This window comes from Varroa jacobsoni, unplaced genomic scaffold, assembly GCF_002532875.2.
Source record: "Varroa jacobsoni isolate VJ856 unplaced genomic scaffold, vjacob_1.0 contig03543, whole genome shotgun sequence".
Taxonomy (NCBI): Eukaryota; Metazoa; Arthropoda; class Arachnida; order Mesostigmata; family Varroidae; genus Varroa; species Varroa jacobsoni.
Window position 1 is genome coordinate 1 of NW_019215038.1, and position 25,229 is coordinate 25,229.

Sequence of the window (25,229 nt, forward strand, 5' to 3'; positions counted from 1 at the left end):
GGGGGTGTCGCTATTACGTGGTCGGAGCAGCTGAACCAGTCAAGGCGGTGTCAGTGTGAGGAACGGAGTTCTCCTATTTATGAGCAGGAAAGGAAGGCAGATGCCGAGCGACACGGAATGTCATTCAAGGGGTTCCCTGTCTGGATGGCTAAGTGCCGTGTATCTGCAGGGGGACAACGGCTGCGTGGGTGGTGTCGTGGAGACGGTGGACGGGGATGATGGAAACGACAATGCGGTGGCCGCTGCAGCAAAAGCTGTCCGTGCCAGCAGAGCAACCGAATCAGAGGCGGTTAGAGAGAGCGGGAGAACCTAGTCTTCCCGTATACTAAAGCCGCGTACAGTACAAACCCACTACGCGTTGTGGCATAGGCAGACATCTAAGATACAGCCAGCAACCGTACCTATGTTAATTTAATGCTAACCCTGAGCAAAGCTAGGAACTGCTACGGGACGGCCGTATAAGTCACATGGCATTGGCCGGTCGAAGAAGACAATGCCAACGAATGGCTGTAAAAGGCAACGTAGGATCTGGATGTTGCTTATGACGATATAAAGAAGGAAGGGCGTACGCGAGCGAAAGCCGTCTTCTGGATAGCGGACCAAGCGGAGAGAACGAAACTATAGTAGTGATGCCAATAGTGACGGTGATGGTGGCGGTTGAAACAGCCAGCGCGGTAACCGTATAAGGCAATAAAAACTATAACATCGCAGCATAATAGGCTGTTTACGAGGCTCTCTTTTCGTCGTGCACCCCTTACGGTCCCCTGATCATCGAACAACTTGGCTCTCTGCTGGTTGGAAGCAGCAGCCAGCCAGCAAAAGACGAATCTAACAGTCGACGAACGACGGAGCGTTAGTCTAACTGATTCAACTTGCAATAGTAATAGCAGACACTGTAGAAGAGTTTATTGGCGTCTTCGACAGCGCTGCCGTGTTACGCGTGCCGGCCTATCCTTCGCCTACATCTCCATTTTGCTTTCTTGTTATGCGCGCGCCTACAGTTATGGGCCTAGCTAGCTGGCTGGCTGGGTTGTCAGGCCAATGAAAGTCTATGGCACACGAGGAGAATTTACGCAGCGGGGACTAACCGTAGCTCCTTAATCATTCAGGGTGCGACGGGAGCGGCAACGGTTGTGAGGCGTTGTCCGCTGTAAGGACGACGGCAGCGGTAACCGCGATAGGGAAGAAGGAAGAGGAGCCAGAGGCAAAAACACGAGAAAGGGCAAACGAGTAGGAATTCCCAATGTAACTGCTGCTTGCCGCTGCAGCTACTGCCGCTAACGTTTTCTCTCTTACTCACGGCGTCACCCTTGACAAGCGACGTTTGCGCTCTCTTCTGTGATTACTTGCTGTTTCTATTCCATATCTCATATGTATTTGCTGTCGCTTCCGCCATAGCTCTTCTCGAAGACGATAGCAGGCGACGGGCAACACAACGAATCAGATGAGACTGAGAAACGAGCGGTGAGCAGGCCTGGAAGTCGAGTAAGTTCAGGAACCCATGCCGGTCTTAGGGAATATCACAAGAGGTACTGAGTAGAGAGAGAAGAGGGAATCGGTTTACGCGGGAAAATGCGCTGTATGGCACTGGTTATGCAGGACTTCTTGTCTATATATGGTTTGCGTCCAACATAAAGATTCCGGGAAACAGAATTGCTGAAAACGACGAATGCTATAAATGTTCACCAATTAAGCTACAGTAATTTTGGCCTTGCTTTTTACTTTCCCGTGTGCGGCCTTACTTGTTGTAAATACAATTATATAAGACAATTTGAAGTAGAGTAGCTGAGATTGTTTTGCAAGATTCGATGTTACGACACGTGTTTATATGTATGGTGCCGGTACAACTATCGGTACATACAAATGAAACAGAGCTGAAGATATATTCGAGCGTCATTCAGTGTATTTTGGGGTTTTCAGTATGCAATGTTATTTGTCAATAGAAAATTTAACATATTTTATGACAACGTTTTACAACAATCTTTTTATATAAGCACACTAAAAGTAAATTAGACGTTTTTCCAAGGACAATTCTCTTCGACGGATTACAAATGAAATAGACGTGTCCAGGAAAATATACTTCACTATATAATTTATCTAAAATTAAACAAAGTTTTCCCTATATAGAATATATAATTGTGAAACTGGGACTTGGTTTTGAGGCGATTTAGAGATTTAGCCAAAAGGATGCAAAGCTAAGAGAACTTGGCAAATTTTTGGAAGAGGTAGACTTGCTATGTTATTGCTACACACCAAAACAAAGTAGCATTTCAACGACACATTCAATAACCAAGGAGTATATTTATGGGGAAGATATACCATTTGGTATATTTCCTAGACAAATGTACCAAAAAAATCAATGGCTTGTCTTCTCAACCCAGTAAAGGCGCAATAGTACGTGTCTCAGCCGTTTTTCGATTTGTTGAATTTTCGTTTTTAAAGAACATCAAGGCTCCGTGTCTAGGGCTTTCTAATGGAGACACACACAGAGTTGTGGAAACCGAAACACCCTCAGCAGTTGAAATACAGCAGTTTTCAGAAAGAAACCTGTCGACGCATATTAAATACTATGCAGATAAAATTCACCCTGGTCTTAGTAGTGCATGGCGCAATATTTCGTTGAAAACGACGGTCCAGTACGATGCTATTATAGTTGGATACTTGTTTGACGTCTGGCGTCTATAACTCTGCACTATTCGAAATCCCGACTATCTGCGAGTAGCGTGGGGTTTATAGCTTTACACTTTTGTTACACCAGAAGAGTCGACGTACAGTGTTTCTGTTGACTGAGAGTGGACCTCTGAGGCAAAGCCGCGGGGTATCTCTTAACCAATAGAGACTTGGAGAACTAATATAGAATAACAAACAACCATTATTCTAGTTGGGCATAAAGTCCGAGCCTTCACTAGTTAAAACAGCTACAATTTTAGCAGAAGCACAAATACATGGAGACAAACCGATAGATACCATAATTCGGCAGCGAGAGCAGAGTCAATGGCTAGAGAAGGAAGTCTAATGGGTTAGAAATCGATAATAAAGTAGAGAAAAAAAGAAACATACGACAAATATGTTCGTAGAGTTACAGACTCATATCGACTTAGCTGCGTCCACTTTCAACCCTTAGATGCATTTCTTTTGTTTCTGACTTTAAAATCGAAGGCGTATTTCCGTTCTCGGAACTCGAAGGGTTCTGAAAAGTACCACTCGCTATTTGGACGAAGTTTTTGCCATCATCGTAAACACTCATTGACTGCCTGCGTTTTGTTGCCGCTTTTTCGTTTCTTTTACCTTTGGTCATGTTTGAAGGCAATGTCATGACTTCCCGTGTAGAGAGCAGATCAAAACAGCTGTATCGCAAAATTCGGCCTTCGACAATAGATTTACTGAAGCTCAAATCGAAAAATCTCTTCTTGAATTATTGTACCTATCTGGCGATGGACACCAGTGACTTCTATTACAATAGCTAAATAAGTGTTTCAGATTTCTACGCTTGGTACTTTTAAGAGGCATAACTTCAGACGACTAGCCTCAAGCGCGGTTTACGCTTGATTTCGAACCACCTTACAGATCCTTATATTAAATGTGCATGATGGCAATAGTATTGTGTTTACGTGTTACTATTGCTTCTGGCTAATTAAGCATCAAGACGTTACTAATACTTTGCAGTACAAGATACGGTAATGACAGGATGCATGCACAGCGTTGCGTTTCGTTCTAAACCAGCATTTGAGAAGTAGAAAACGTACAGTGGGTGTCTTGTGCAGGAACGATCTGTGATAAAAAAAAGTCCCCCTTGTTGAGGCGATTCAGTACCTTCTTTCTGCTCGGCTACAGGGAAAGCAGATGACATCTCACTAATTCCGCTGTAAAAATATATATAACACCCTTAATGGGAACGGGGATGTCCCCGTACCTCTGGGACAGCTGAAGAGACGCCTCAACGACTGATGTAGCGCAAAAACTATTAGCACATATGCGCGTAGGTAAGCTTGATTAGTCTGACTGCACTGCTTCCTTAGGCTGATCCTTACCGACGAATCCGTGGGAGTAAGGAAGCAAGGTGGTCATTTGCATTGGACGTCGAAATGGACTGAGACCCCTTCCTCACATACGTGGCTCGTGTCTAGATGTTCTTACGTGTGCTTAGCTTTACAGCTAATGTAGTTTGAACACCGTGCGATAATGTGTTGCTAGTTAGACGAATGATTTCGCAAAGAGAATATCGAGTGAGATCAAAACAAACGCGAAACATGAAACAGTTCAAGAGAACGCAGACCTGATTTCCGTCAAAAGCTCTGTTTTGAACATGTACACATGGTACGCGAGTGCTTTATTTTTGTTAGAGGCTTGTGTGTTTGCACAACTGTCTTCGTATCGGTTTAAATGCTATCACCAAAAGCGAACAGATTTTATGTCTGTTTGAAATATAAGGTTCTTCAAAAAACGCAACATGCACATCCATATTTTAGAAGCTTTCCTCCCCAAGAAAACATTTTGATAAGCTTAAAGAAACTTGATTTATTCCTACTTTCGACAAGTCAATCCTATACTAAATTATAAATATTTACATGAAAACGATGATAATAGCCGTTTTCTTCCTTTGTCTTTTGCCATTGCTGTACACATGCGCGTGTCTGTCAAAGAACTTGTTTGCCACTTTACGCTAAGCTTACCATCGACTACTGTTCTGAGAAATAGACTTATGTGCACATGATTGTAGCCAATCGGTCCAGTTTGCTGGATCCACATTTCCCCTCATTGTAACTTCCGGCTCGACGCGCAGGCGTCTGATTGCACAGAAGGCGTTGCCGGCCAATAGGCTCACGGTGGCCCTCGAGCGGGCTGTCACTGTTGTCGCTCCAATCGCAAGGCAAGCGCGGACCGGGTGAAACTAGATGGCTACCGTCTTAATGTCTCTCGCATCCCATGCGCTTCAAGGGTCTGGTATGGCTAGTGGTACTGGTGTTGCTACTTGTGTTATTTCCGCCGGCGCTGCCTTGCCTAACTTCTCCTGAAAGATCGTCATGAAGAGTAAGCGGAAGGGGTGATTCGAGCCACGCTGCTCAAACTGTCTGTTAATAATATCTGTCTTTCAGACCGGTCCTGTGTATGCTTCATATATGTATATATTAGTATCTCTATATATGCTTCATCCCAACAGTCTAAATCGTTGGGCGTTACAGATGTTTGTATTGGAGCCTAAAGACCCATTCGGGCCCACTCTTACGTCGGTCCGAGAGACAAAAAATGCTATTTCTGTACAGTAGACAATACGGGTAGACAAACGGGTGAACTTCTTCGACCCTATTGGAATGGCCTATAGTCCCTAAAGTTACGACTCGTTTTGCAAGCATTGTCGCACGTTTTACAAAGCGCTGTGGGGTTTATAAAGACTGCTATTTCCTCCGACAACGCCGGAGGTAGTGGGAATATTTTCGTAGTATAGGAGAAAGCGAGCCATCTTCTACCCCACATTTCCCTTCCCGTACATGGAGTCTAGTCTTCAAGCATCATTCAGTCCCAAATGGAAGGGAGCGTTCGGAGTTTTTAAAGGTGTCTTCATTGTTGAAAAATCAACCAAAATATGAATAACAAATCGAGGAGAGGCTCGCCCATGATCGACCTCCGTGACATGAACAGATCTGCTTGCTTTTTCTCAAACGAGCGGTAGCTTTTAAACCCTTATAGACCTCTTCGAAGGCCGTACCTCCTGCCGTACTCTCGGGAGGTTTAAACCGCATTTTAGGCTTTGACACGACGATATCGAATAGAAACGGCTGCACATATCGTGTCCTACATTTTCAGCTCAGCACGTTGAGTCACAGGATATGATAATAAGCCAAGCTTTCACCCAGTTTTTTCTTGTTGCGACTAGCATGGTACAAGAAGTGTATAGAGCACTCACTCTTTGCAACACACAGCAGTTCATAGCTTTTCATTGATTCTCCTCCATACAGTCGCTACTTCACACGTCTGTCAGTTACAATGGCACTTTCTACATATAGTCAAGCCACTAACTTTTCCCCATAACAGAGTTCGATCATGGTGGATATCTATCTTTCTGTCTAACCAGAAATTTTTCTCGAGGATGCGTCTTCGTTGTTTCCACATTGCCAACGTCATGACATCCGCCATTTCTTGTCGTATAGCCTTTAGCTGCTCAATCCTTCTTTGCCGCTTTTTCGCCCTTGCACCTTCTTTTGCATTGAAAGAGAAAGAAGAATGCCGTTTTTGATACTGGAAATAGACCTTACATACAGGGGACGGACTGGTAGCATGGGTGAATCTATTTAATCCCTTTGTTGGCGGGAGCACCGGTGTGCTCATGGAATATTTTAGGAGGTGGCGACGTATTAGAAACAGCAATTCAGTGCTGATTCTCTGGAAAACACTAATTCCTTTAGGCGTTATGGAAGAACAGCGTAGACAACAGATAGCAGATTGGGGGAAACTCAAAAACGCAGCTTCTGAATATTCGGCCTAAAGGAAGAGAATGCTCAGAAATGGGTAGCTATGAGGAGGCCTACCCTAAGAGCAAAACGAGGACAACCTAGAGTGGGAGAAAAGGATGGTGAAGCCAGGAGGCGTTGTGAGGTTTTTGTTATCGTTGTTCTAAGTGTTATTGTTGTAGGCGTTTCTGCATGCGTTGCGGCAAAGTTGTTCGAAAGTCCTTCTGCCCGTTGGTGGCAAAAATGGGTATAGCAACAGGAGGAGCAAGACAGAAAGGCAGAAGATGTAACTAATAGTGGTAATAGTACTCGTAGTAAAAGTACAACTAGCATAGAACAAAAGAAGAGGATGGTAAACGATGGAGGTGCGGGGAAGGAGCCACGGTAAGGGTGGTACGGCGGAACCAGAAAAAATGACAGATGGATAAAAGTAGAGCGATTTGCGATGTCAACTTTTTCATCAAGGCTCTAGTACTGCTATTGCTGGCGAATAGTGGGCCTGATTGGTGCTTGTCAACGGTGCCCATGTGCGTCTTTTGGTCCCATTATAGTTGGCCGAAGTTGTTCTTTTATCTTCCTTCATTTAACGAGCGGAAAAGTAACAACGACTTAAAGGCGGTTTGAAGGTTTCGTGGCGAAGTGTATGTAGAGATCACACGAAAGGAAATGGTGAAGATGGATGTAGTACGAAGATGTACTGTAGAAGGCTGCATGTGTGCGCGGCGTTCAGTTCTTCAATTGTCTAAATTTTTTACTTTTAAGACATGTAGAGATTTCAAGACACTGCTCACATAGTAGCCAGCAGATCGCTTTATGTGTTCGTTATTAATTTAAATAATGACCACTATTTAACTGTAATAAGCCAGAGCTCCATCGACGATAACTTGCATTCATAATACGTACATATATAAGAGCTGTATAATAAATAATATTATTCGCAGTAAAATGGTTTCTTCTAAATTACTTTGTATTGTCCTTGCTTTCAGCTCCTATTGCGCCGCTCAGCGACGCATTCATCTCGAGCAACCAGACGACGGCCACGTTGAACATAGCGACGTGGGGTGATGGGGGCTGTCCGATCCGCCACTTTGTCGTTCAATACAAACTCGCCCAGCATCGAGACTGGCTTTTGTTGTCGAGCGATCTTCTCAAGGAAAAACAGGTTTGTTTACGAATTCGTTGGTTAAATATGATATTCTTGTTCGTTTCCATCAGATCAATAGACTCAATCGGAGACTCACGCTCCGCTCGACGTTCACACACACATAGACTTTTACATGAAACGGTGATTACATTTGCTCCTTCGTTAGATGCTGCTCTGTGACGTTCGTTACAGTTCTGAGAGGACGTAACCCCCTGAATTTCGTAAAATCTAATCTCGTACAGGGTGAGATTTTCTTGTTACGTAAGTTTGTTCGTAATGCGTAATTTTGATCCTGCCTAAAACAAGCACATAAAGGTACTTCTCTCGCACAAACATAACAACGTTAGATTTTTGCGAAGCAAAAGACTAACTAACTGAACCTCTTCATTGTTGGCACATACCTAGTTCATTGACGCGTTGCTGTTAAGGGTGTTTGTCTATTAAGAGTAACTGCCTTGAGCGGAACAATTGCAGATTTAAGATTAATCCAACAGTTTTAGTTGCAAAACACATTGATCTGGCCAATAGAATGAATTTGGCCGGGAACAGTTTGCATAGCCGTATTTCAATTTAATTAGCGTCGAATATATTACTGTTTTAACCGGAACATTTACATTCATATTGGTGCGTTCATTAGCGGTTTTTCTTTTTGACACCATGAGCAATTCACGCTATACTTCGAGAACGGGAGCGCTGTTCTGGTGAGCTACAAATTCAAGCTAGTATAAGAACTAACGAAAAAAGACGACTGCCGATTGTGATAATTAATACGCCGGTTAAGTTCCTATTTTCTAAAGCGACTATCTTTTAATTGATTGTTGACTGATATGACTGTTAGAAAAGACTTTTCTTTTTATGTGTGAAAACAGCTGCTAATGTTAACTATTGTGACAATTTTAAAAATATAGTTAGAGACGTATGTATGGTAGACTATTTCCAGTAGCCTACAGCCGATCGAAGTCACAACGCTGTAGTATCGTGACGACAAACACAATTTCTATTTTCCAGCTAGCGATCAGCAGGAGTCTGGGATGCTCCCTCTATTCCCGAATCCCGACCCTCCACACCTTTACCCAGAACGATAAAGGAATCAATGGCAAAGCTGGAGGAAACGGGGATAAGGATTATCAGTCTAGGAAAGCTTTGCCGCAGCTGACTTCGGGAGTTATCGGCTCATTGGGGATCTAACTGCACGGCGCTGAAGCAGATGGGGACGAGGGGCCGGTGAAAAACAGCCGTTTTTCTGCTATAACCGCGGCGGCCTTGTGACGAAAAGGTCGCTTTGGGAAGTGGCTGCCTCTCTGCTGCTGACTCTCAATCGGCACTCTAATTAAGTGATGGCCTCACCGGGACCTCTTCTAAAGGCTACATTCTATTACGACACCCCGGAGCGTCCGTCTACCGCGTCACCGTGCTCCAAGCGCTCGTTTTTCAGGGGACCTCTCTTCCCTTTGTCGTTGCCGTTCTAAAAGCAGACACACAAAGTAAAGCTTACCCCCTCATATTCTAGAAAAACCCAGTCCTTTGCTCGGGACAAAAACGAGAGAAGTGACACTGGAGACTGCCGGCTCTTTAGTGAAAAGAACAAAGGATGATCGCCAGCAGCATGGCCTGTGACACGTTACTTTTACCGTCCAGTCGGACGAAGCCTAAGAGTTGTTGTCACGTACTATCCGCACAGTCACCGGAGGCCACATGCGCCGGACACTTCAGTGACACGGGTCGCCTCGGTTTCCTTCAGACAGAGATACACACTCAGGTTAGAATACGACATTGGACACTGGCCGTATCGCCATTCCAATATTAAAATGGTGGTTGTTTTAGACCTGCTACAAGAGCTAAAAAGGATCTGGACGGCTCGTTTCGTAATATCGCGGCTTTTTAATTATCTCGAAGGAGATTTATTGGGGGATGCGAAAACGTTCAGTATATAGAACTTGCGCAATCAGAGCCAATAGGATAGAGAGACAGTAACGTTAAGATGAGAAATAGCAGGCGGGGATCCTACTCGAACAGGCAAACAGTGTCTAAACTGAGTGTCGTTTGCGAACGAAGTGTCAACCAAAAAGTTACTAAGGGCACAAAATATGGCAACATATGGAATTGCCATTAACCCATCCATTGACAGCAGTGACGAGTCCTCCTTTCATATGGGCGAATGTTATTCGCGATGGCATACTTGGGTGTCTTACCGGCTGGCTGGTCCCAATAGTGCCTCGGTCGCTTGCCGTTCTTTTGCGTTTGACCGGTCTTTCTCCTCTCTCTGTTTCCTGTTTCTTCTTTTAGAGTTGGGGATTGCCAGCGGTTGCCGACGTCGTTTACCCTATCCTTTTGCCGATGTCGCCAGAAGAGTGGACGCAGATAAATGTCTCGTCATAAAAAATACTTTTCGCCTACTCGCTTCGTCTCCTGCGCTACTACTTGTTATGACCATCCTGGCCAACAGGCAGGCCCTCTTAGGCTAAGTAAAGGCAGAAACAGACTTGAAAGGGGGCGCAAAACGAGAGTAGCGAAGGATCTGCTGGCAGCGATGGCGTCATTGACCATGAGCGAGGGTTCTGGTGCTGCCGCCATCCGCCTCCACGGCAGCGTAATACTGTATAGGAGTAACGGATACCAGCAATAGCAGCAGCTACCAGAGTGCTGTGGGGTTTTGCTGGCGTTGCTTCTGCTACAGAGGCTAAAGGCGGCTATCGCTACAAATATATGTGGCACTTTCTCGTCTTATCGTGTCGCTCGGGGCGTAGATGGCGTGGTTTTCGGGGCCCAACAGGCAAGCAAGGCCCAAGGCGAGACAGATCTACGCAGGGCAAGACCGGAGCAAGCCACACAAACAATGTTCGTCGTTTTGCGCTTGCTCTTTGTGCTTTGAGCTTAGCCGCGCTTGTGGACCCACTACCATTCGACCTATAGCAGATCTGCATGACGGCCTTACGGCCCAGCAGCTCGACAGCCTATCATTGCCGACTACACATGCCGCAACTGCCCTCAGCAGCACCGTTCTAACGGCCGTCGCAAGGCTCGTCTCGTTCAGCCTGGGAAGATTCAAATACCCTCAGCTTTCAGTTGCCCAATGGCTTGTCAACAAGGTCAACTAGAAGAAGCAGTAGCAGCACTTCACCACAGTGTGTCACCACTCGTTGTATACAGTATGTGGTATGACGTGATGTGATGTCACGTTTTGATGGTTATAACCTCTACTATTCAGTAACAGTAGTAGTAGTAGCTTATCTCAAAGATTTGTCCTAATGCCTAGGATAGGGCATACTCATGGTGGACAAATATTGAGATTACTTGCTTGCTTGTAATACATGGTACCCCATTAAGCAATGTGTACGAGTATGTTTTGTGGTGTGCCAAAACTAGGAATATTAAAATGCACAGTACCGAACATACTAATCAGAGTTCTCTGCACAGCTATGCACAAACAAATGTCAATGTACACTGCAGACTATGCTTAGACATTTTTGAGACGTTCAGGCTACCCACTATCTGATATTAGTAGTGTGCAATTTTCTGTTAATATTATGGAGTGAATTCTGTAAATTCGAAATAGTATATTATTTGCTTAATATTTTTTTCTCTTTCTCGTTGACATAAGCATGGTTCGGGGGAGTAAATATGTATCAAAATAGTGGCTTCTACAGGTACTATTGTAGTTTTTCAAAGGGAATGAAAATTAGATTTTATCATACTTTTTTTTTATAATAATTTGCTAACAGGTTTTGAATCTTCGCTGAATCTGATGTCTGTGGCGATATACCCTCAGCGTAAACTTTCTTCCCACTCATAGCCTTTGTCACAGCGTCCCCTCAACATATACCTCGTAAAATTGTGAAATTGCGCGTCGTTGAGTATGGAGCTTGCTTGAAACGCTTATATGACGATCAAAAATGGTTTGGTTTCCAGGTGATCCATTATGGATCACATCCCCGTCAACCACGACGCGATACACTACATTGGTTGTGGGCTTGCAGTATGCTCGTTCAGAGTTTCTTACACGTGGCTAAGGGCCCAGTAAGCGTATTTTTGGGGGGACTTCCTTCCGAGCAGCTAGTCTAACTTGCTGCCTACCTAACTAGCTGTTGTTAAACTTCAGGCGCTTTTGAACATATGCGTCTTCTTTTGAATTTTCGTCAAGTATCCCCCGTACCATCCCCCCTTCACCTGCTGCTTTGTGCGTATTCCTGCCCCGGACAACCTCGTCTCGCCAGTGTCATACAGCCGCCAACCACTTCTATAACACTTTTCAGTACCGGCATCCTCGGCAAGTAGGCCGCAAAGATTCTACTGTGAAAACCCAAGTTACATGACTGGCTGGAACGCCATTCACCGCGAAAGGGTCTCGTCCTGCTGGAGCTTCCAGCTAACCAGGCGATCATCAGTGTCGCATTAAGAAGATCAGAGAAGATAGCTCTTTTTCTTCTGTTTCTCTATTGCCGCACTTTGTTGTAAACGCTGCCGTCGGAACAGCGCGACGCGACGAGAAGTTGTGGTTGGCGCACCACTTTCCTGCTAAGTTCTAAAAGTAATTTTAAACAGAAGTAGACCATGTCAGCCTGACTTATATACCCAGATGCACACATGTCGTAGAATTGCTACGACGGCAAATTCGTTTCAGGCAAGAACTAATACTGAAACCAGGACCTCCTGCGCGTTCTTAGCCACTGCAGGAACCGCACAACCGATGTCCGTTCTCGCAACGGTAGTGGCAGTAACAACGACGGCAGCGGCCTGTTCAACGGCGAGTGTAAACTTCCCTAGTGGCATGCTACGACCTTTCAGTTCCACCGACGTTGATCTATTTATGGTATCGGATAAGCCTCCAGGGGCGTATGTCCCTGGCAGGACTAGGCCAGCCTCTATCAGGCGGCTGCCGTTGATGCAACTGCTATTGTTGGTGTCGACGTTCAGGAAATGGCTGTAGAGTCGCTGATTTTGCCATTGTAACGCAAGCATTTAAGGAAAATCAGTGCGTGTTTTGTGCGCGGCCTTGTCTAGGCGGCAGCGTTATGCTCTGGCGGACAGGAACCCGCGAATAAAGAAGAATAGTGTCGTTGAACATTGGCAGCAGAAAATTTCAATTATGCTGGCTGCTCCTGGCTGGCAGATTCTCCTCCTCCCAACTGTTCGATCTCGACGGATCGGGTCGGCTGGCGTGGAAACTGAAACAACCCAAGGAAAGAACCTAACTTCTTTCGTAGGCCGATCCATCGTTTATCCTGTCGATCCCGCCAACATAACTCTGCGTTGCCATCCTGAAACTATTAGATTACATTAGTACAGCGGCATAGAATTACAATCTTCGGTATACTGCATTGAGCCTGTACAAGCGTGCATATTTGATGGTGTCTTGGTGGTCTATGGTGCGACGGAATTTGCGGGGAGCGGGGGGGGATTCGTGTCTGTGTGGGAGCCCAGGCTAAGTTTGTTCCTATGTCTAGTAGGTTTACAGAACCTGGAATTTTGGAAGGCTTAAGGCTTGTGGAATAGAATAGGCTGATCAAGGATATGTTTGTAAGTGACAGACATACCAAAGCCATTTCATAACTTTAAACCATTTTAAAGATGCGAATGCGTCGTCCTCTGCTATCGTTAGCAGAGGGTCATGCATCTACGTACAACTAACTGGAAATGACAGGAAATAGTTTATAATATATAGATGCGCAAGACGAAAGGTTGTACAAGTTCGCTTAACAACTTACATGTATGCATGAGAAAAATAAATTAATTTAAATAACAGCAGCTGTTTCGTACAATGAATATTTAAATCCTGCTAATAACTGAAATAGTTACTAGCAGGATTACCTTATTATCTGTTATTAACAGGAGCAACTTCTCATTTTAGAAGATAATTCTCATTGATCAACAACTATGTATATGCCCTGTTAGCAGTATTTGATTTGTATATTGACATTTGTAAAATATACACGCGTGATAGTGCGTATCAGCTAAGGTTGGTTTCGGCCAGTACGTTCCAACCATACTGGCTGTGCTCAGACAGCAAGGTCGTTTCCGCTTATCTCGAAATACGCATCCTTGAGGGTCCGTCCTAAGAAATAACATGGTGAAAAATCTACAACTCGTTATAATCATCAATGTTGATTCAGTAATGAAAAATATATATTATTACCTATTTCGTTTAAGGAATACTAGAGGCGTTTGGATAAAGTTTGGAGGATCACGTATTCTACAACGCTGAATGCTATTTTGACCGAGTGAATTTCGGCACTCCAAGCAAGAATCAACAATCGTGACCAATAATTGATGACTTGAACCATATGTCAAAGTAATAGACTGAATACTGAACGTGTGACGGAGGCGCACGTTTCACATGATACTGAAAGACTTATCAAGTGGAGACATACGGAGCTTGCGGAATCGTTGCGGGCCGTATGCATGAAAAGAAACACTTCCATCCGATACCCATCAATATCGTTACTAGCACCGACAACTACTTCCTCGATTTTTGTTCAGAAGACAGTGCACTTACACCAACTGATTGCAGTTTCACGCGACAATATTGCGTTCAAAGATCAACGTTTCTCTGCTACGAAACATAATCAATAAAACTTAAGAAGTTGACCCGTTCGGTGACTAAATACATCTTGTTTGTTTGCCCATTGTCCTTGTCATGGAAAATTGCGTACCTCTAATATCCTTGTTGGGTATATTACAGTTCGGGAATAGTTACCTTTTACCACTAGAAGACTTCAAAGCTGTGCTAAAGTTAGTCAAAACAAAAAGCAGGGTATTCAAACGCGTTCTTAGGTTCTTCTAGTCAGTGACTGAAAATGGGACAGCGCCACTCTAGAGAAAAAAAAAATGGGTAGTCGTGCCTCCGTTGCAGCTCACATGCAGAAGGAGACATTAAGAACCGTAAAGAATTCAAGATATCCAGAGTTTTTTTTGCCTGCTCCAAATTCAAGAAGCTTGTCCAAGTTGCTATTTGTTTTCCAGTGAAACAAAGCAGGAGGCAAGTGAATGCTTAGTTCGCTCAGAAAAAAAGGGAAGAAAATGAACGGAAAAAATGCGCGTACAGAAGGAAACAGCCATAGCCGATAGTCAGCCTTGAGAGCCCTGCGCTCTGAAGTCGTTTCAATTTGTGGCTTGTAGTGGAAAGAAGGGGCCAGAGAAAAAAATGTTGTCTTTATAGGAATTTTTCCGTTCCTTATTGGATTTTCGCGCTCATATTATGATCTTGTCCGATTCGCTTCCATAATGAATGATGGCGGAACGGTCTACGCTGTTACAGGCGCAACGTTATGCTTCATACACGAATTTCTTTTCCAACCGTACCCAGGTCAAAACACACGTATACTGTGACTGGTATGAGTTTTTCGAGACTAGCAGATCTTTAACAAGAGATCTAGGCTAAATCCATCGGAATAGTTTAATTCATGTTTTTGCAAAACACGAAAATACGCTATTCTTCGCGCTGTTTTGATAAGCCATTTTGGGCTTATTGAGCATAGCTTCGTTTAACGCTTTCTAAATAGATAAAGCTTTTTTTCTTATAAAGATACTGAGCTGAAGAAGCATTTTACCAAGTTATTAGGAGGGCATAAAACGAATAATAAAGAGTTACGATTGATTCACGCACTGGGTCACGGAAGTTCGAAAGGGCGCGCAGCGTTTATTAGGGCCGAATTTAGAGAGTATATTCAAAATAAACGTGAAAATTTATTCAATGTTAGCTCAACGAACTAATCACAACTCATTCAGAAAGTCGTCGCTGCTGTTTCTATTGATTTCCTAGTCGCCATCAGCCAGTCCTTTCTGTCACTGTTATGATGGCTCTCAAAGTATTGCCGTAGCATCTGGCAGGTTTCAGCGGCAGTCTGACAATTCAGGAAGAGACCCATAGAATGGTTTGGAAAAGTAGCCTCAAAAATCCTATTGACTTCAGCTTCGTCAGGTTCAGCGTTAATGCGTTACTCGATGTGGTCTGCCTAGAATGTAGCTTCTCTCTGCAAAATATAGCTTCTCAGGGGAAGAAGAAGAGAAGGAAGAAGTTGGTTCCTTTCTAGCACGTATAGCTTGGAAGTCTGTAACGTCACTGCCCTATCGAGTCGGCAGTTGACCTAGTGAGGCTGGCGATTTCACAGCACCGTTAGGGTTTTCCGCTTGAGCGAGTAAATGACTACGACTAGAGCTGCCAGTCGGGCCGTTACGATGACGGTTCAGGCGCAAGCGTTAGCGTAGGGTCTACTATCCACAGCGTTGATGGTCACGACATACGGCCGCAAGACGCAAAAGCTTGCAGGACCCGTCAGTAAACCGGTATGCTTAATAATACTATAAAACCGTGCCCTTTGCTGCTGTTTCTACTGTTCTTGCAGCAGCAGCGGCGACCTTAGCTATTTCGTGCAAGCATTGCCACCTTCCATGCGACGCGAACCCGTCGTAGTAAAGCCGAGCAGTAGGCAAGCTTGCAAAGAGCAAGGCATACGTAGCCAGTATCGCCTGAGCTACGTGTTTATATGCGCGTATTTGTCGGGCTGAAGCGAAATCCGTAGGGCGGACGCAACAAATGAAAGGCCTTTAATTTTCTCAGGACATCATACGACCTTAGTTTTTTGGTTTCAGGGGCTCACGCAGCTGAAGGGGAAAAACCTCTACCAATATTATCTGAGGACAAAGCAAATGCTGCATTAGACGGCTAAGGGAAAGGGACGCTGACTTTTCGTTGAAGGGGCATCATCTTGGGACATTTCTGTAAAAAAAGCTCAACCTAACTAGGTTCATATGTAAGTCGTTCCGTTATTTTTGTATCGCCTGCGCTATAGCTACAGAAAAACCAAAGAGAGTCAGAGGCCTGGAGTCACCGTAAGCCCTTCAGAATAAATTGCTGAACAGAGTTACTGTTGGCCAAGGTAGTTATCAATGCATCAATCTCAATGTCTCGTTATGATTATTCCATTTTTATCGGCAGGTTGGTCCTTACCTTATTATTGTTAGTAGTTTTTCATTATTTCGTCTTTATTATCATATTTTTTGATAATTGGTCATTTGACGTTATCGTAATCAGATGAAATTACAAACGTTAAAATATTGTGTCATTTTAAATCATGTCGGTTATATTTGGTACGTATAGGTAAAAGAATTTCGCATGACTACCATAATGACCCTGTTTTCCCTGTTATTTGCCCTTTAACTGGTCTTGGTTCTACCATAGCAGGTGCTAGTCGTTGGGGAACTGCAGCCATCGTCGTGGTACGAGCTGTTAGTGACTGCGCACAACGAAGCAGGCTTCACTGAAGAGGATTATCAGTTTGCCACGTTAACACCAAGCGGTGGCACTATACCACCTCCGCTTGCTGGTACCCGACAGGTAAATAAATACTGCATGGATATGCACAATAATAATAATATTGTTTACATACATCTATTATATATTATATATCATGGCGTTAGTTGAGCTAGAGCTATTTTTGATAAAACAGGTGAATATAACTAGGTAAACAGGTAGCGAGACACGACCTCTTGTACTTTCAGCGCTAAACAACGAATAAGTGCCATAATACTGTAATAGACGGATGATATGAAGCGGAACGCTCAGCCATGGTCTCGTCAAAATTTGAGAAATAACGACACTTCCTGCAATAGACGCTCTAGCAGAAAGTAATGATAACAGTCGGCGACCTATTATCGAGTTATAGTCGGGCGCGTGTCAAATTTGAGTCTCCCGAGGGGTTTGCTCCATAACCGGCACCAACTTTGAGATAGTCTGCTATAAGTATGAAATGTGGAAACTAGTAGGAAACCTGCCTCCACTACACGCACGTTTCCACTAATTGACAACGATTGCCCTTGCTAAATTTATTGATTCTTTGTACATTTCAAATCATTAATCATTTGTCTTCGATCCGTTTCATTGCTTTTCCTATACTAAGTGCTTTTTTCTAAAACCTATTGTAGCGTCATGAGCATGTTATTAACCTGTATCGGCTTTTTTCTGGTCTCATTTAAGGGACGAATCTCCCGATATTTTCCTTTGTCGTTCCATTCTCGACTAGGTATACATAAAAGTTGAATTTGCACAATCGTGTGCATCTATTTGCACTAAGCAGCTGGTACGACTAGGTGACAGCGTCAGTATGTTACTTTCCATATAAGATACAACACAAGTCGGAGGTCCTGCCGAATTTGAAGTGAGGCCCCTTGTCGCGTGCCGTCGCCCTGAGAAGGTACATATATCACCTTAAAAATTACTTTGGTGTCGTCATTGACCTTTCTCTTCACCAGCGAAGAGGACCGTAAAAGCACCGCCGCCATTGTGCCTTCGTAGTCGGTTTTGAAGCGTAGAGCCATAACGCGTAGACTCGAGCTGGCGTGTGTCCTTAGAAAAACCAACGAGTGCTTTTCTATTTGCTTGTCTTCACTCTCAGAAAACAGCGGCAGTTTCCATGCTTCTAGAGCTTCTGCCTGAATAAAAAGCCCGCACACAATGGAGTTAGACCTTAAGGTTGTTCGATGGAAGCTACCTACCTCTTGCGTTTGCTACTCCTTCTATCAATATCTTGCCTGCGCTACAAGGTGACATAGATTGCTGTTTGCTCTTCTGTGCTGCACCAAGTACAATGTTTTTCAACCGTTAGAAAACTTGTAAAATATAGCAACCCAGATAGTCTTCTCCGACGTCATGTTGCATCGAAATTAGAAGGTAACAAAAAGTTGCAAACAACTTCACCTTAATAGAATATTAAGGAATCTTATCTCGCTTCCATGAAGTCTGAGTAAAGGATTTAGGTGAATACTTAAAACAATTTACTTCTAAGAAGCTGCCCATCGTTGCATATGTTCCCATCTTAACACCTTAATAGAACCTTCTTTTGTATCACGATAAAGTTTAACTAACAGCAATGGTCTCCTAGATTATTCCTGGGGCTTTAATAAATTAGCTTTATAACAACAGGTAACATACCATAATTGAACGTAGTATGTCTACAGAATCGACTTATGGGAAATTAATATGCTATGAGTATATAATATGAGTATACATATACACGCAAGACTGTGCTGTCTACAGTTGGCCATAGCTATTTATGCGTGTTATGATTTCTCTAACCTATTTTCCTGCAATTTTTTTTTATTACCATCGCCACTGCAGGTATCAATGCTTCGCGATCCAGCCGTTCTAGTTCCTGTATTGTGCGCCGCGACCGTCGTCATACTGCTCATCTCAGCCGTTTCCCTTCTCTTCATGCGGAATCGACGCGGTCATCCACATGGCCATAGTAACGACATTTGTAAGTGTTCATATTCTTCATCCATCTTTTTGCTGACAGAAAAATACGATGTCCGTTAACGTCGATTCAACGTGGCTCCCAACACGTTCTATCTTGCGAGACAGAGCACGTTCCATTGAAATGCTGTGTGTAAAAAGTTATATGAGTAAATTGTGAACAGAATGAATTCTAAGTAGTTGTTGAATAGGGGGGCTCAGCTATGGAGAGTGAAGATCTAGTGTGGTTTTCGCTTAGAAAAACATTCAAGATAGCTGTGTGTATCGAACCTCCGGCGGTGGTGTCAGGATGATGTCACGGCGATTTTAATAGAAATAATGCTTCGTACATTAGAAGGCGTTTGCCTTGGTGTCCTTTTGAATATTTCGCATTTGTTGTCATAGTAAATATATCAACGGATAGCCTGTGGTTACAACAGTGGATAGAAGCGGTGAGTTCATGAGACGCAATAAGTGCCACTACAGTATAAATATATGTTTCGGAGAACACGAACTCGAAGCGATCCTCTGCAGAGTCGTGTAGAGAAAGACGTCAAAGAAAAGACCTATTGGAAAGCTAAAAAGCACTGGGTAAGACGATGCCGAGGAAAAAGGTTTGTTAACGACAGTGAGCCTCGCGAACCAGGCGTTCACTGTCAGATTCAAAGGACTGCTCCGATTCGCAAGTAACCCAGCTCCAAACTCTTTTTAAACAACCGGCGTCAGCAGAGCTTTGCCAGTTAGGCCGCGGCCTCATAGGACCATGGACCTCAGGGGCTCGGCCCCGCGCACTTACGGTGCTCGAACGGCAACAGTAGCGGCGGCTCTGGCGATGCACACGATTTCCATGTGAAAAGCGTTACCTTGAATGCTCTCATCAAGCAAACAGCGCTTGTTCACGGAGTCAGTACAATGTGTATATCTCTACGACTGAAGCCTGTGCGCGGACAGTTGGCTGTACAAACCACTTGCAGTCAGGCCCCAAGGCCCGTAGTGGCGCACTAAGCAAGTCAGAACATGAAGAGCATTTAGGCGTGGGGCTACGCTATGCACAGGCCCCTCGGGAGAAACGTGAGACGAAATGGGACACAGCGTGGCATGACTGTGTTCTGCTTAGTGTAACCAGATCGACGACGGCGAGGAAGCGAGCAACTGAATGTCATCTTCGCCCATACACGTCTGCGTTAGCTCCATAGCGGATCCACGGCCAGAGGGTCTCAAACCGTCATTCACATCATGCTCCTTTCTTCGGTCCCGTTCAGCGATGCGATTCGATAGCTCACTGAATCGAATCTTGACTGCTTATCGACAAATGATGCCGCCTATTCCCAGGTCGCCGCGCTGTTAGTTACGCCGTCCACGCAACAACGAAGGAAAACAGACGAAAGCTCTTGCTCTAGCTCCGCTGCCGTTGGAGGCAGAGTTGCTCAAACAGAAAGGAGACAAATAACATTGAAAGACCGAATGTGTATATTTTGTCAAATTATATAGATCAATGCAGTAGTCTATAGCGTCGTTTGTTTCTTTCACATGATATTAAATACATTCGATCACAAGTGCCATCTATTAACATAGTTGTGAACTCTACTCGCGCAATACATATATATATATATATAGGAAAATTGACGCACACATTAAGCTTATTAAATCCCGTATATATGCAGGTATCAGCAGGAATGACCCACTGCATCGTTATGAAGTCAACGAAATGGGCTATACAATAAATATCCGTCACTTTTCACACACGTTGGTAAAACGTGTTGCAGGTGTCCATGTGACCTTCCCGTTGAACGAGACCGTTGGAGACAGACCTCAATAATTAATATGCCTTTTATAGCATTTGTAGTAGCTTTAATTAAGAGTAATACTGACGATAGATTGAACAGTTAATATTAGACAGAACTGCTTGTTTTTTTTTAGCTTACAACGATCTTATCAGAGTTGCTATGGTCATCATTGCTTAGTCGTCTCTAGATCCCGCATAACTTTAAATGTGCATGGTCTCTAGCGTGCCTAACGTCACTGTTACTATAAGTTGATGTACCGGAACTTAGCGCTCAGTCAATATCAGTTCCGTTGATAATACGTTGATTGTCCGCATAAATACGTAAAACTACTTACTTTACAGTGACGACTTCATGCCGTCTGTAGTGGTCACAACCTGAGAAAGGATTTTTTTACGTTAGGCTCATACTGGATCTATAGTCTGCCTATTTGAATGCAAATGTCGAAGCGTAAGCTTCGCTCGTGGAACATATCAGTGCTTAGAGGCACGAAACGAAATTAAATTGACCCGTAAAATGACGTGTACTAGCATTGATTTTTTGTATCACAAAAAGCTGTATATTAAAATACTACATAATGCAATTAACATAATCATCCAGTTACTATAGACTTATGGTTTGCTTCCTTGCAGCCAACAATTATTTGCCTTCCGCTAGTCAGCATTCTTTCGCTATTTCTATCTCCTGGCAGCACCAAACGTCCAATCTATTTGTGTACAAGTATCGTATGTCTACGTAGTTGTATGCATTTGTCTATTTGTTTGTCCAGCAAAGAGCGCCTTGGGCCTATGGACAGTAGGTGCGGGACACAGGAACAGGGGCTAGGGGCGAAAGATAAAAGGAAGTCATAAAATGCCTTGCTGTTACATCCATAGCTGTGTGTGCTACTGTGAAGGCACCGACTTGTCCTATACACTTGCGAAATGTCCGTAACGATAAATCGACTGGGATGAACTTGTCGTTGTTGTATCAGCCAGAGAGTAAACGGAAGCGGCTAGCTGAAAGGAGCTAGATATAGGAAGACGGTGTGTATATCGGGAAGACTGTAGAAAGCCACTAAACTACATTGCTAGCAAGAGTGCCGAGATGGAGCTGTTTCGTTCGTGAGCGTTACATTGCAGTTTCTTCTGTCCACCATTTAAACGTGTCTTGTTGTAATGGTTCTGGTAGTCTGTTCCTTGCTAGCAAGTCTACCGTGTCACTTGTCGAATTTTCCTGTGCTTCCCCCGGCCTGTCGTTAGGTTCTGTTGTTATCGCCTGCGGTGCCCCTCGAACAGTACCCGATGGCTATCGCTGGACTCCTTCTGCTACCGGGAGCTCGGGTTTATTTTCAGCTTTTTGGACCTCTTTTTCTTTTGCCACGGTTGCTGTTTTTTGGGTTCTTTCTACAATTTTTCCTCTTTCATCCCTTTTTTCCTTTTCCGTTAGTTGATTTGTTTGGTCGCCCTGCGCGTCTGCGCCGCTACTTTTGCCGCTAGTCGCCCGAACCGCCCATATGGCCCTGACCCGTCTGGCTTCTGCCCCCGTCGGCATTGCGTTCCGGCTAGAAACCAATTTATTCTATCCAAAAAGAGGAATAATAAAAAATGGCGACATCAGGGTGTATACACCTGCCCTGTTCGTCCCCCAATTTGTGTTGTGTCGCATTGGCTGAACTTCAGGCCCCTGACTGTTCGTGGTGGTTGCGGTCTGACATCTATGGAAGACTACAGGCAGTTGTGAGTGGTGAAGCCCATTGACAACAACAGCAGTATTGGAACAAGTATAGTTCTTTGGCGTCGGTAACGTGGCCAGGGGTTCGGGTCCAGGTTTGAGTCTGGAAGTGGGACTATTTACACCTTTTTTATTCGGTTGACGTGTATCGCAGTATTTTCCACTCTTTATAGACAGATGGACCTACGCGGGGTCGTAGATACGGGCGGTAAAGTACACCTTCACAAGCATACTTACACAACAGGCGAAATCGAACGAGCCAACCGATTGCCGCACACGTTAACCTACCTGGCATGCACTTTTCGTATTTGCCTGATTTTCTCAATAAGGTGCAGCTCCCCGACGCATAGGGATGTTCGTTCAGCTAATGCCATTCGTCCCTGCACAAGTAGAACAATCAGGCTGGGAACAGTCTGTCAGATAAGATAGACGCAGGAGGCGGCTGCCGCTTTTGGAGGATGGTATTGTTGTTTTTATGATTGTTATTATTGCCGTAACGAATGTCAGGCCGCCCGTTGAGAAGCCGACAAGGAGGACGCCGCCCGTTGAGAAGCCGACAAGGAGGACGCCGCTGGCTTATTGCCCCTTAGGAACCCGCAAGTAGAAGAAACAACCAACTAAGCCCTTGCTACGACAAGACTTAAGGATGTGCATCCCATACCGGACTCTACCCTCTAAAGGTTGAAGTGATGGTTAAGGGGTGAGGTTTTGTTAGGCCGCGTCTGTCGTGGTCAGAGAATCCTGCGTGCTTGTCCCTACCTGCTCCTGCCTCTAGCTTTAAAAAAAAATGAGAAGGACACAGGAGATAAAAAGTGATAGATAAAACAGACATATACGTTCAAGTGATGACGAGCCAAGCTCCAGCCGAAGACGAAGAAAAACAGGATGAAATGCGGCAAAATAGCAGTAGACGAAAGGATGGAAACATCCAAAGGTCTAAGAAAATAGGGCGAAAGGAAGTACGTCAGAAAAGCAATAGCAGTAGCAGCTGAGAAGCTGTGCACGTCACCGTCGCATCAAGAGCGGACGTTGGTAGCGAGGGCAACGGCTGCCCATACTTCACGGAACTGGCCATAGGGGCAACGTTTCCACAGAGCCACTCACCCATCCAAGCCGAAGCAGAACGGCTGAATCGCAAAGGGAAAGGAGGAAGTACAGCGAGAAGTACTATGAAAAAGGCAATGGAACCTGAGTAAATAGGCAAGGAAGGTAAGGGAGATAGAAGAAAGTGGAATAGTGGGTTGTATATCGTCTTCCCTTCCAAGAGAAGAATAGCCTAGTTCAACGCCAACCGGCCCAATCCAGCCTAACTCGGCAAAGCGCCGGTCTTGTCATAATCAGGTCCTGGCGGCGGTGGTAAGGCTAAGGGTAGTTGTCGAAGGTGCGTTTGCAGGCGGAAGGAAACAGGACAAAGCCCAACCCGCTTTTCTTTGTGGCCTGTCGAAGGCCAATGGTAAAAGCAAAGGAGCAGCCAGCCAGTCAGCCTACCGGTTTGTGTAGTCTACCATGAGTAGGCCATGGCTATAGTTAGTAGAAATATGCAGTAGAAGAATACTAGCTATGTAGGCCGCCGTCGTTCGAGTTGAGACGCAAGCACCCGCTTGGCCCTAGTGCATGATTGATATCTGTGCCACCCGCCACCGACAGAGCTCTTGCAGATACTTGGGGAGCCAGCGTAGCCTGAGCTTACCGCGACGCTGTGCGTCCTTCTACCATTACTTCTTCTGAGGATGCTCCGAGGGCCACCGATGTGCTCCAGAGAACGCGGCCTGAGAAATACGACGGGAAGGCAAAATAGAGACAGAAATGGTTAGAGCGAAGGCCAGGACAAAAAGATGAGAGGGCTGATGAGAAAAGTGACTCCACTGCCTTGAAGACTATCATTGCCAGGCAATAAGCAGGCCTAGAAGACGTTGCAAGCAGCGGCATTCGATCGAACAGCCAGCTTGAGTTCCGTCGGGTTTTGGGACTTCGCGGCGAACCGTTCTTTTGCTGAATGACTTCCCGGTGGAAAGAATATCTTCATAGATTTCTTAAATCTGAGTTCGAGTAACGATGAACTAGTGATCGATCAAAACTGAGAAGTTGAAATTGAGAATTGTTCGAACTAACAGTTGTTAGATTATTACGTACGTAAATGTTTAGATGCATATGTTATTACTTTAGCGCTTCGTATTGAAGCTTACGTTCGTCGTTTACTATTCTTTTATCATAGGTCAGTCACGTGAGGATTTGTCAATGAACACATACGGGAAATGCTCGAAAGATCCTGTTAACGATATCATGTACAATAATGATCACGAGACTTTATATTGCCCATATGCAGCACAACAAGCAGCTGAAGCGTTCAATTTCAAAGGTGACATGGTAGCTGAGACCTTGAGAAGGGTCGCGAAGAACAAAGAACACACCTACGAGGTACCTCATCGAATCAGGGTGAGACTCAGTTGTTTTTGACCGGATTGATCTTCATTTGTTTTAACAATTTATAAAGGAACAAGGAAGGGCAAACCTAACAAGACGAGCAGGTTTTAAATGTCTTTGCTTATCGACAATAGGTGGCCCCTTAGCTCAATAAAAACAAGGAGACCCGCTCAATACAAGGCCTTCGTTAGTGTTTATGATGCGTCTGTGCGTCTTTTGTCTGTTTCACAGGCTGTGCAACAAGGTTACTGCAATGGAGTGTCATCCTCAGCCACGTTAGACCGCACAGCGATGGGTCAAACCCCGAAACAGAAGTATCGCCCTTTATCGCTAGGTCGGTCGTTCGACCAGGATCTGTTTGAAGAGGATCTTGAAGGTGGGTCGCTGTACTGATAGAAAAGAGGGAAAGCGCTTGCGTAGCTTAAGAGCCTCCTCATCTTTCTTTTTGTTCTCATTTCCCCTTCACCAGTGCCGCTTTACCGTCGCTG

General features: G+C 44.6%; 1 protein-coding gene across 1 annotated transcript; it reads left to right on the forward strand.

Annotated features, from left to right (window-relative positions):
• Positions 1-6,808: 6,808 nt before the first annotated feature.
• On the forward strand, positions 6,809-25,117 carry LOC111272844 (uncharacterized; the record flags this gene model as incomplete). The annotated part of the gene is made up of 6 exons (XM_086973406.1): positions 6,809-6,833; positions 7,436-7,611; positions 16,772-16,927; positions 18,707-18,845; positions 24,533-24,753; positions 24,973-25,117. Coding segments are annotated over exons 1-6 (862 nt in total), but the record flags the coding sequence as incomplete, so codon positions are not given.
• Positions 25,118-25,229: the final 112 nt, after the last annotated feature.